Source organism: Salvia hispanica, chromosome 3, assembly GCF_029641045.1.
Source record: "Salvia hispanica isolate PSC_SH4W2 chromosome 3, Shi_PSC_v1, whole genome shotgun sequence".
In the NCBI taxonomy this organism is placed as follows: Eukaryota; Viridiplantae; Streptophyta; class Magnoliopsida; order Lamiales; family Lamiaceae; genus Salvia; species Salvia hispanica.
The window spans coordinates 28,718,513-28,730,263 of NC_142694.1; the positions used below are offsets into that span (position 1 = coordinate 28,718,513).

At 40.8% G+C, this 11,751-nt stretch overlaps 2 protein-coding genes across 2 annotated transcripts; both read right to left on the bottom strand.

Annotated features, from left to right (window-relative positions):
• Nucleotides 1-306: 306 nt before the first annotated feature.
• Nucleotides 307-2,213, bottom strand: LOC125211351 (serine/threonine-protein kinase RIPK-like). The gene is made up of 5 exons (XM_048111091.2): nt 1,804-2,213; nt 1,551-1,686; nt 1,219-1,355; nt 1,008-1,131; nt 307-903 (listed from the first exon to the last, which is right to left on the bottom strand). Exons 1-5 carry the CDS (start codon nt 2,149-2,151, stop codon nt 452-454), a joined length of 1,197 nt encoding a protein of 398 aa, XP_047967048.1. The 5' UTR covers nt 2,152-2,213; the 3' UTR covers nt 307-451.
• A 6,565-nt stretch (nt 2,214-8,778) lies between these two features.
• On the bottom strand, nt 8,779-11,511 carry LOC148930514 (uncharacterized). The gene is made up of 2 exons (XM_089066501.1): nt 10,969-11,511; nt 8,779-10,815 (listed from the first exon to the last, which is right to left on the bottom strand). Exons 1-2 carry the CDS (start codon nt 11,509-11,511, stop codon nt 8,779-8,781), a joined length of 2,580 nt encoding a protein of 859 aa, XP_088922627.1.
• Nucleotides 11,512-11,751: the final 240 nt, after the last annotated feature.

Genomic DNA, 11,751 nt, shown 5'->3' on the forward strand with positions numbered 1-11,751 from the left:
TTGTTATGTAAATTGTGCTTGTGCGTACACAATTTCCATAATTCAATATTATATCAATTATTTCATCTTTTAGAGAAAGAATTCGAAATAGAATTCTTCAATTTCATAAAATTTAATTCTTTAAATATAACTACATATCAATTATTTTATTTTATCAAATAAAAATTTATGATTGATTTAGAATTCATTTTCTTTCAATTCAATGAGTACATAAAATTTCAAAAAATAAAGGCTAAAAACACAATGATAGTAGTATAAATGTATAATGAAGATTGCATATTTACACTAAAAAGGTCATGGATGGAATGAACCAAAAAATAAATTTGATTTGTGTTTATAGATCTACAAAATGGGCGTACAATATCTAGTTATATTTTCATTAACAATTCGTATTTCTAAGATCTACACTAATTAACCTATGTATAGTCTATGAAAACCAACGAAGATGTTACTACATTTTCATGGCCTTGATGTCCGATATTATTATTGCTACTTCTCCTTCTTTACCACCTTTTATTGTAGTTTCTGTAGGAAAAATTTTCACTGAATTGCAATCCGCCGATACTGTAAATACGAAGGTTCCCATTTGAGTATCATCAAAATCTTTCAAGGGCTCCAAAACTCTTACAACTTCAGCCATGGTTGGTCTAAGCTTAGGGCGATAGGTTAAGCACTGATAAGCCAATGCGGCTGCCTTTTGGGCTGCGATTTCTGGGTATTGGCCCTCGAGTCTTGGATCGATGACCTTCATCAGTTTCCGTGGATTCTTCAACATAGGCCTCGCTCGCTCCACCAGATTTTGTTCTCTGTTGGGACGCTTCTTGTCAAGCGATCTTCGTCCAGTTATAAGCTCAAGCAATACTACTCCGAAGCTATATACGTCACTCGCTGATGTCAGGTGCCCTGTATAAATTTGATTTGATTAAAAATGTTAGTAGCTGCTTATATATAGGAGTACATTTTATTCAACTCGATATTGGATTAGGATCGTTCATAACTATATTTACCTGTCATGAGGTATTCAGGGGCAGTATAGCCTTGAGTGCCCATAACTCGCGTGGAGATATGCGTCTCGTCGTCTTGTGGGCCGTCTTTAGCAAACCCCAAGTCGGCGAGTTTTGCGACAAAGTCCTGAAAAAACGAACAAGGAGAGATATTAGCAAATGTAGGTATACACGAGCAATGAATATGGATTGAGTATTAGATGAATAAGCATACCGTGTCGAGCAAAATATTGGACGTCTTGAAATCACGATATATGACTGGTTTATTGGCTCCGTGTAGGAAGGCAAGCCCCTTTGCAGCTCCAAGAGCAATCTTCATTCTTGTTGACCAAGGAAGTGGAATGCACATTTCTGAGTACAATGTTGATCGACAATAAATACATATTCAATTCAAGCATGGTCAATTAGATTCTTGACTGAATTAAATAGCATTTTACTATTAAACAATAGAATTGGATTGATAGAAATTATAAAGGCTAAATATTGTTTAGTAAGTAAAAAAATTACTAGTTTTGATAAGTGAATAATAGACAAGAGAATACTTACTTGGAAAGAGCTGATTTTCCAAGCTGCCTCTAGGCATGTATTCATACACCAGAAGCCTCTGCTCTTCTTCGCAACAATATCCAATCAGCTTCACTAAATTTGCATGTCTTAATTCACCAAGAAAAACTACTTCTGTCTGATCACCAAAACAAAAGGACAAATCAAGAATAATTAAAAAGAAATCAAGTAATTAAGGCTAAATGGACTAATTACGTTTCTTTTCATGAATAGATTAAAGACGAAGTTGACATACCAGCCATTCTCTGTGGCCTTGTGTGCCGTCCAAATTCAAGAGCTTGACCGCGACGGGCTGGGCCTTCAAGCCGGGCCTTAAGCTATCATCGATGAATCCCTTGTGAACCGGCCCGAACCCGCCTTCACCGAGCAAATTGGTGGACGCGAAGTTATGAGTTATGAGCTTCAATTCCTGCAGCGTGAAAACGTGGAGATTCGACCCCGCCAGAGACAGGGAGAGCTCCTCCGAAATCGTCCAACTGCTCAAATCCAATAACGAAATACGTTGAATCGGCGATTTCTTCGTCTCCGCCTTGAAACACGCCGGGAAAAAATCCTGCCACCTCGCCTTCTTCTTCACCGCCATTAATCGAGAATTGGATGATAAATTGGAGAATGTGTTTTTCACTCTCTCTACCTCTCTATGGAGATGGTGGTTGGTTTGCAGCTGCTTTTATATTAATAATTGTGGTTGTTTACGCCAATTATTTTATTCACAGACTCAATCATCGCTTCACTGCGTGCTTGTCCACTAGTACAATAATTTATATACTCCATCATTTCTCTAAGAATGATCTTATATTTGATCCATGTGGATTTAAAAATTATTTAATTTTGTTAGATATATAGGAGAAAAAGTTAATGGAATGTATATATCACTTTTACAAATTATGTGACATAAATTGATAAAATATGAAGTTTATTTATAAAAAAGTAGTAAAAAATAAAATGAAATATTAATTAATAAAGTTAGATGAATATAGTAAAATGAGACAAATAATGGGAATAGAAATGGGTATATAACAATTGTTACAGCATGGAACATGATTGTGACTAGTATGAGTCAATTGGAAGCGAAATTTAAAAGTTACTGCTAAGAAAAACTCACGGATCACGTGTTCTTTCGTTAAATTTATATTAGTAAAAAAAATTAAGCTATCCATTTTTCATAACTTGTGCTTGTATATTGCAATGAATATAAAACTATACTTGTAGGAATTATATACAGGAACGATGATAGTTAATCCTAGTACTTTATATGTATATATATCAAAATATTAATTTTGCTATTATAATGATAAAAAATAGTAGTAATAATATAAGAGAGATAACACATTTGTAAAATATCGATTTAAAGAACTACTGTTTTGGCATTAATTCACGTGAATTGTAGTACTATGAATTTTTCAGACAAATTATTTGCTGCCGTTGTTGACTTTCGTGTTTGACCAGCCTAAAATATTTCCTGCGCAATTCAAAACGCGGCATAATTGTTACTAATTCAACGCAGTTATACAGCTTGCTATTCACCCACTTGCACTATCAGAGATATTAGTAGTATTATATTTTTTTATTTGTTTGAAAATTCAACGTACGAGCCGCGCTTGGTGGCTAGCCCTGACCATCTGCATCACGCGTCTCTGGATTAGCTTAGGGCGTACACAGCGGACGTTGTCCTTTAATTAGATTGAAAATGGAATAAAATAAATCAAAAATAAAAATAAAAAAAAGGATAGGGCCGATGATCGGCCCAAACCCCGCAATGGTTAGCCAATCATCGGCGCGGATGGAGGTGGGGTCGTGTGGGATCGGCCGACCCCACGGCAACCGGAACTCTGCCCCATGATTCATCCTCAGAAGTCAGACCTCAAGCAGCGCAACTTTTCTGATGACCTCCATTGTTATTTCCTTTTCCCTTTTTTCTTCTTTTTATGTGTCTACGCCGGCAAGAGCAACATCGAGAGATGGACAACAGTTAATGATAATGATACGATGAGAGATCGTATCGAGAAACCGATGACGGTAAAGGCCAAGGGGGTGGTTCGTTCGCAGAGGTCCTCTCCGTCAAACAGCCGCCGTCCGCTAGGTTTTTCTGCGTCAAGGAGAGATAAATTGCAAGGAAAGAAAATATACGATAAATGAAAGATAGGTAAATTCTGATTTATTGATATTTCGTCAATGCACAGAATCCCTATATATACTAAGGACCCTAGGTTTGGTTCGACTCGATCAATTCCGGGAAAGAACCAACAAGAAAACCCGAAACGGAGCTTATAATTACGCTCGACCCAATAAGCAAAAATAATAAAATAGTTTAAGCAAAAATACTAAATAATATTCTCAAAACTCTAAATAATCAAAAGAAGCACTAAATATATTCAGCAAACTTCGTAGGCTTCTTCCTCTGCCTAACCGGATACCTTCGACTCTGTTCCTCCCCTTCCGACGTGGATAATTCTGACTTCTCCTCGTTGCTGGGCTCCTCGCTGCCTTCATCTCTCACAAGTGGATCCTCTCGTGGGGTTGTAGGTAATGTACCCGTATCAGATAATGAAAATGATAATTAAACTCTATCTACATTTCTGTACAAGAGCAACATCGAGAGATGGATAACAACAACCAGTCTACGCCGGCGACGAGCGAGTCTCAGACTCTCACGGTACCCGTGGGGTCTGGATGGGGGCAGATGGACGGGCAGTACAACATGTACCCTTGGCAACAGTTGATGGGTGATAAGGCTAATTTCATGCATCGGTAATGTGCGAAAAAATGTTATAATTTGCTGGGTCTAACACGTTTCCTAAGCCAGGTGTGTGAAGAAAATTGCTAGATCAAGGAAGTTATGAAGGAGATGGTCTAGCAGGAGAATGGAACGAAATGAGCAGGAATTACGAGGAAATTGGCGTGGTAAAGGAAGTCTACAGCTGAGGGCAACAAAGTCATTATCTATACCTCGCTGGGCCCACTAAAACGCCTATAAATAGAGAAGAGCATGCAGCGCAATGGAGATAGTCTTCCACTCTTCTTAGCTCATACATTTTTACACACACTTGGGAATGGTTCTGGGGTAATCGTGATAGGGGGGTATTTTCTAAATATTTCGTGCTTGGCAACACCGTCCTAGTGAGGGCGAAGATACAATTACTTTTAATTTCAGCTATTTTTGCTAAGTTTCCACCGTCGAACTTCACTTTTGGGAGTCGACTTTGATGTTGATAATGTTCTACTGCTTTACCGTTCATGGATCTGCGTTGAGCTGTTTAATTTCAAGTTATTTTGCATAGATCTCTCTGCTGTTAGCGTAATTCTTCAATTGCTATGTCGATCTCTGTTTATTTCGTTATTGAGGTGTTTGATGTGGAATTTGGTGACAGATCTGTGGTTGTTTGAGTATTCGGAGTTCTTATTTGTAAAATCTGACGTGATGGAGAGTTTCTTCTGTTGGGAGTTCATGTCGGACGCTTGGATCCGGAGTGGATTTAGCGTCTGAGGTCGGTTTTGGCGTGTGGAAAGACAGTGGTAGATAGAATTGTTTTATTTCCTCTTGTTTTCTATTTCACTTCGTCTAGGGTATGCAGATCTGTTAAGTTCTTCGTTTATTATGCATAGATTTGATTTCAAGTTAGTAGCTCTGTTTTTTATTTGCTTATGTGTTTTCTTAAGAAGTTTTATGCGAATTTGGTTGTAGAAGACGATGTCACTGTCAGCTAGTACGAGAGTTAGTTATTCTGCCACCTTTTCAGTCGTACTTTGCTTTTTAGACGTGGTCCCCACCGTAGAATTATCTCCTAGGTCTAGCTGTTAGGTTAAGTTTCTTTCTAAGGTTCCCAAGTCAAGTTAATTTTAATTTTCCTCAACCCAAGAAAATGCGTGGCAGTAGCCAACACCAAAAATACTCCCAAATCCTTGATTATGAGTCTTACGCATCCTTCTCTGTGGGATCGATCCCTACTTCCCTATACTAGGTTTAGTAAAGTGGTTGAGGGTTTTTGAAGTAAAGGGAAAGTGCTTGTGTGTCCGACGATCGGGATTCCGCACGACCCACGAGTTCCTAGACCAAGTGATCTAGTGGACTTGCTGGATCTAGGGAACCTGCTATTTCCTTATTTGAATATCGCAACACGTAAAGCACACTGCACACACTACTTATTCCCCTTACTTCAAGTGGCGCCGTTGCCGGGGATGGATGGCATTTGTTGTTATTAAGGATTTGGTGTAAATATTTTAATTTTTGTTATTTTCTTTCTCCCTGACAGTTTATGAAAGCGGGCTTCCAATCTGGAAGTTGGGCAAGCTCATCTGGATCAGGGAGTGGCCAGTACGAGTGGCGAATCAAGGAATCTACATCTACCATCACTACTAGATCAGGATTGAGAACGGAAGATCCATTCCCGTTCGAGTCAGAAAGTGAAAAGGAGTGGAGTTCATCGACAGAGGAGAACCCAGGGACATCAACCGAACCAGAGCATTCCGAGACCGAGGAGGAGAAGGACCCAGATATGGCTCACCTACTAGACCCCGATCCGGAAATAGGGTCGCTCACCGCACATCTTGATGGTGAACCCGCTCATTCTATAGTCTCGAACCCACGACGGAGGTCGATTGACATCAAGACAAATGTACTTGGAGTTCTACCTACCTTCTCTAGGCGTAGGAACGAATGCCCTTATGAATTTCTGAACGAGTTCAGTAAACTATGCAGCATTCAGAAGCGACCCAACGAGGCAACAGAAGAGGACTACCGTCTTTGAGCTATTCCGTTTGCTCTCAAAGGGGAGGCGAACACTTGGCTGCTGAGGCTTCCACCGGACTCGATCAACACGTGGAAGGATTTTAAACTGGAATTTTTGGATTACTTTTTTCCATCTAACAAGACGAATGCCTTGAAGAAGGAGATTCAGGAGTGCAAACAAGAATACGATGAGTCTCTAAGTTCTTATTGGTCCCGCTTCAAGGGGCTGCTGGATGCTTGTCCAAACCACAGGATGATAGAAGCGGAGACTTACTATTTGTTCTATGAGGGTGCAAACCCTGAGTCAAAGGACTTGATGAACTCCTCGAGCGGGGGGAAATTTTACTAAGAACAAAGCAAGTGAAGCCAGGGAAACGCTGGGGAGATTGATTGAGGCAAAGAAGGCCTATGATAACCCGCGAAGCATATTGAGGAGAGGATCAGCTAATGCAGTGATGGATCAAGAAGACAAGAAGGTGGAAGATAGGATCGATAAACTGGAAAAGGCCTTGCTAAATGCGATCGAGAAATGCAATCCGCATGCTCTAGTGGAAAATGAGAAATCCCTTGGTCAAGAGGAAAGGCAACTGCAACCATACTACAGTCAGCCCTGCGAAGGGGAGTGCCAAGCTCAAGCAAATTCGATGGGAAGTTGGAATCCCGATGGAAGTTGGAATCAAGGAAGACAGAGGGACGCTCCATGGAGGACTCACCCAAACTTCAGATGGACTGACCATGATCAAAGCCAGCCACCTCCCTTGCAGCTCACGAATTTTGCACACCCTCCGGAGAGGCAGTCCAATTGGCCAGGGAAGGGCCAAGAAGGACAATTGCAGCTGGGATACAGGAATCAGGACCAAGCTAATTGGGGGAACAAAAATCAAAACAACCCAGGAAACTCCTATGTGCCACCTCACCAAAGGAATAACCAAGGCAATTTTCAGAATTCCCAACAGAACCACCAAGGGAATCAAGGGTCTGGTGGCCAGTACAACAATCAAGGGTCGAATAACCAATACAATAATCATCAAGGAAATTTTCGACAGAACCAAGGTCAAGGACAAAATTTTGGTCAATTCAACTTCAGACCACAACGGAGTTTGGATGACATGGTCCATGATTTGGTAAATTCACAGCAGTTCATGCAAGGTAACCTAAATTCCAACAATGACATGGTGCACAAGTTACAAGATGCTCAGTCAGAGCAAAAAGCCGCCATGGACATGATGGCAAAACAACTTTCCCAGATCGCAGTTTCCTTGAACGAGATGCGAGGGAATGAAGGCAAACTTCCTGCTACCGTCAAACCGCCAGACCGAGCAAACATTAGTCAAATCACTTTGAGATCTGGGCGGGGTTACGAAGGGCTGACGTTGGGAACTGATGAGGAAGCGCCTATGCAAGCTAAAGAAGGGAAACAGAGTCAGAAACAGCAAGAGGGAGGCGCTGAACCGAGGGAGATCATTGTTCAGAGAGACCTCCAGAAGGAAGATTTAGGGGGATCTCTACCTCGACCAAGGGACCCTGATGTGGATCCATGTATTTTGTGATCCATTTCCCAAGGATTTACCCAATTTGTAGATGATTGATCTAATATTTTTGTGAAGTAGATTTTCAATTGTATCAATAAAGGCAACCCAACAAGAAATAAGGAAACTAAGATAAACAAAGAAGGAAATAACATTGGATAGGGTGGAAATTGAGATACATAGTCATTGATGAAGCAAGCTAAGACACTTACAACATAACTAACATGCATCCATGGCTAGATCTTCAAGGGAACCACAAACCTCAAAGCATACCTCTACTTGATCCATGCTTGAACTAGCAATTGATGGAAATCCCATGCTTGAACTAGCAATTGATGGATTCAAGCAACCTAAATCTAGGAATTGGATAGAAACCCTCTCCAAGAGGAAACAAAGCTCTCAAGCATCTAATTTCATCAAAATCTAAGGAAAAGAAATGACATTAAGAGGTATTTATACTATGGCTCCAAAAATAGAAAGTTGGCCCACAAAATCTAAAAAATCGGCATAATCGCCCGGTCGGGCGTTTTTCACATGCCAAAATGCCCGGCCCGGGCGTTTTCCCTGTCCCCGGGCGTTTTGCACAGTAAAAACGCCCGGCCGGGCGTTTTTCCCGAAGCTCCCGGCCTTCTCTGCGCGACTTCCGTAAAACCGCCATAACTCCCTCATTCGGACTCCGATTGGGATGTGCAAGATACCCACGCGAAGCCGTTTCCAAGACGAAGACAATGGTGGCAGTTTCATAGCTTTCGGATATCATCTCGATAGGACGGTTTTCGGTTGAATCCAGCTGTAGCTGAAATCCTTGACGCACGGCCTCCATGATCGTATCATCCTCCCCTTCTTGGAAAGGATTTGTCCTCAAATCCGAGCCTTCTCTATTCCTCGCACCCTCGGGAGGCCCTCTAGCTTTATTGGATCCTTGGAACGTCTTCTCTTTCATCCTTGGGCCCTAATCAACCCATGGTTCACGCCGAAGGGAGGACCCGTGACGTCGAGCACCCGTGGTCATATCATCCTCCCCTTCTTGGAAAGGATTTGCCCTCAAATCCGGGTTCCGTACACCTATAAAATAGCACGAGATCAAATCAAATATCCATGTAGGATGATAGAGATTAAGACCACTAACGACTCTAATAGAAAATAATACACCAAAGACGTTGTGTGGGCCTCCAAATTCATGTTCCCTCAAGCTCAAGGCCAAGTGACAATAAATATGAGAGCACGAATTAATGATTCCTTTCATGTCCAAATCCCTCCCATAAGAAATCAAGACAAAATCATCAAGATATCCTTCATAACAAAACTCAAACAACTTCACAATATAGGTATAAGATATAGGTGCAAATAAACATAGGCATTCCTTCACAATGTAGTCCCAAACAAAGCCATTAGATATAAAGTTCTTCACAAATAGACCATAAAACATCCCAACTCCATTGAATGGTTTGATGGACATGCAATAAAAGCAATCAACATGCCAAAACACAAATGCCCCAAGCACCTTGTTTCTATTTGGTTCGATCATCCTCATACAAATGATGCTCAAATTCTTGAACATCTTCACAAAAGATTTGGCATTCTCAACAAGACTAGGCATATACAAGAAAGGGTCCTCATAGTGTGTATATTCAAAGGTAACCGAATAAGGTCTAATCACAAGATTCCTATTCTCAAGGTTAAACAACAAATGACCATAAGGAACCATTGATACATCATTCTTGCTCAAATGAGAGCTACTCCACAAATTGACAAGCCCATATTTAACACATAGAGTAGGTTCATCACAACACACATCAAGTTTGCAAGAAGGATTATCATTTAACAAACAAAGTTCATCAATATGGATTTCATCCCATTGCCCCATCAATTTCAAGAGATTATCAAACATAAGGGAGCAATGTGTCCATAAACCTTTATGCACGACATGGAGACAAGACACAACACCATGCATATGATACTTGTAAAAAACTACATCAATTATCATGAGAAATGTTTCCAAATTAGCCCCACACAATTGCTCTAGCAATTTTAAAACAATACCACAAACATGAGAACGATGCAATTTTATGCCATTAGTCACAACATCATCCTCAAGAGACATATGAGTGGAAAAATCCTTCACAAAACGGCCATAGAATACTCCAATCCCATTGAAGGGTTTAACCACTTTGCAATGAAGACATAGCAAACACCAAGTTCTAAAGTCATTATCCATGTTACTCTTCTTGGTCTTAGTATCCTCATCCACATACACATGAAGCTCAAAATTACCAACAAATGAAAGCTTAGGCATCTTAGCATACAAGGAAGTCACTCCAACATTCAAGGTAGAAGCCACAAGAGAAATGTCATGTCTCTCAATGCTTGATTTTACCAAGAAAGGATCAATATATGGTGCAAAGGTAGATTTAGCATTCAAAGTTTCAAGCTCATAAGACCACTTTTTACACAAGACATCAATAACAAATTTATCAACACAAAGGGGCTTCTCTAATATAATCTCATTCAATGAAACATCACAAGGAGATAAGGATAGTGCACTTGAACCTTGGGCAAGGAGTTCATCCACTTGCCCTCGTTCCTCTTGTTCCTTCTCCGGGTGAGTAGTTTCCAAGCCATGTACAACATGATGCCTCACTTCCATGCCTTCAATTAAATTTCCTACAAATTCATGAACACAAAAAGATATAGAAGAAGTGTTAGTGGGTAAGGGTTTAGTTTCCTCACCAAGGGCAAGAGGCAAAGGATCATTTGGTGCCCACCCAAGGTTGACCTTAGAATCTAACAAGCACCCTTTACTCACTTGTGCTTGTGGCTTTTCTCTCATTTGATATTTTTCTTTTCTCTCACCCCCACCACTCTCTCTTGACTTTTGCACCTCACACTCTTGTCTTTTATCACACTCTCTTGGCTTTTTAGACTCACATTCACTCTCAAGCCTTTTCTCTCTATCTCGTTCTTTTTTTCTACTAATTTGGATTAAGCTCTTCGAAGAGGAGACATTTCCATATAGATCAAGAGACTTATGTGATAAATGGAAAGAAGAGGGTGTAGCCAAATTACTTGATGAGTTACCTCTTTGGTTTGTGTCAACACCACCATGTGGGTAGGTATGCCTCAATCGAGCTCTATATGAGACTTCTTCCTCAATTGGCCTCTCAAACCCCTTATGGCTAACTTGATCTCTCACCCTCCTAGAATACCACTCTCCATGAGACTTGGGAGCTCTTTTCCCACTATATCCTCTATCAAGCCCATCTCCATGGTATTCATAGCCACCTTTAAAACGGCCACGGGCACCATTTCTTCCCCCAAACCGATCATTCTCCATGTGATTGACTCTATTTCTATCATTCCCCCTTTGCCATCCCTCATACACCACTTCTTCCATCATCTCCTCCGGGGCAACATTAGGTAGATTGTTACTCCTAGAAGTAGGAGTCCTAGATGTGCGGCCTCCCTTCAAGGTGTTGAACTCCTCAAATAAAGTGTTTTGGGCAGCAAGCATGCGGGTTTCGGATTCTTTTGATTGAACAATGGATTCTTTTGCTCGCTCATCCATCTGGATCATCATCTCTTGTTTGAGTTCCTTCATCATTTGGGTCATCATGCTCACAAGATCCCCATCGGGTATAGGGTGAGTCATGCTTGTTTCCTCCCCCTCCGCACTTGTCCCCGCCATTTTGTTGGACCGGGTGCGAGGAGGCATAGAGTAAGTACCTACAAATCAAACAAACACTAGGAACTAGTCCTAGAGGTTAGTAATAAAAGAAAGTAGAATTTAAGAAGATGAACTCAACCTTGATGTCCCAAACCCCCCTCAAATCACTCCCCTATAACTCTCGACAAAGGCTTAGAATATTGTGAGAAAGGTGGATTCACTCACACTCACAAATCCAATTCCAAGATTTAAATGCTTGAG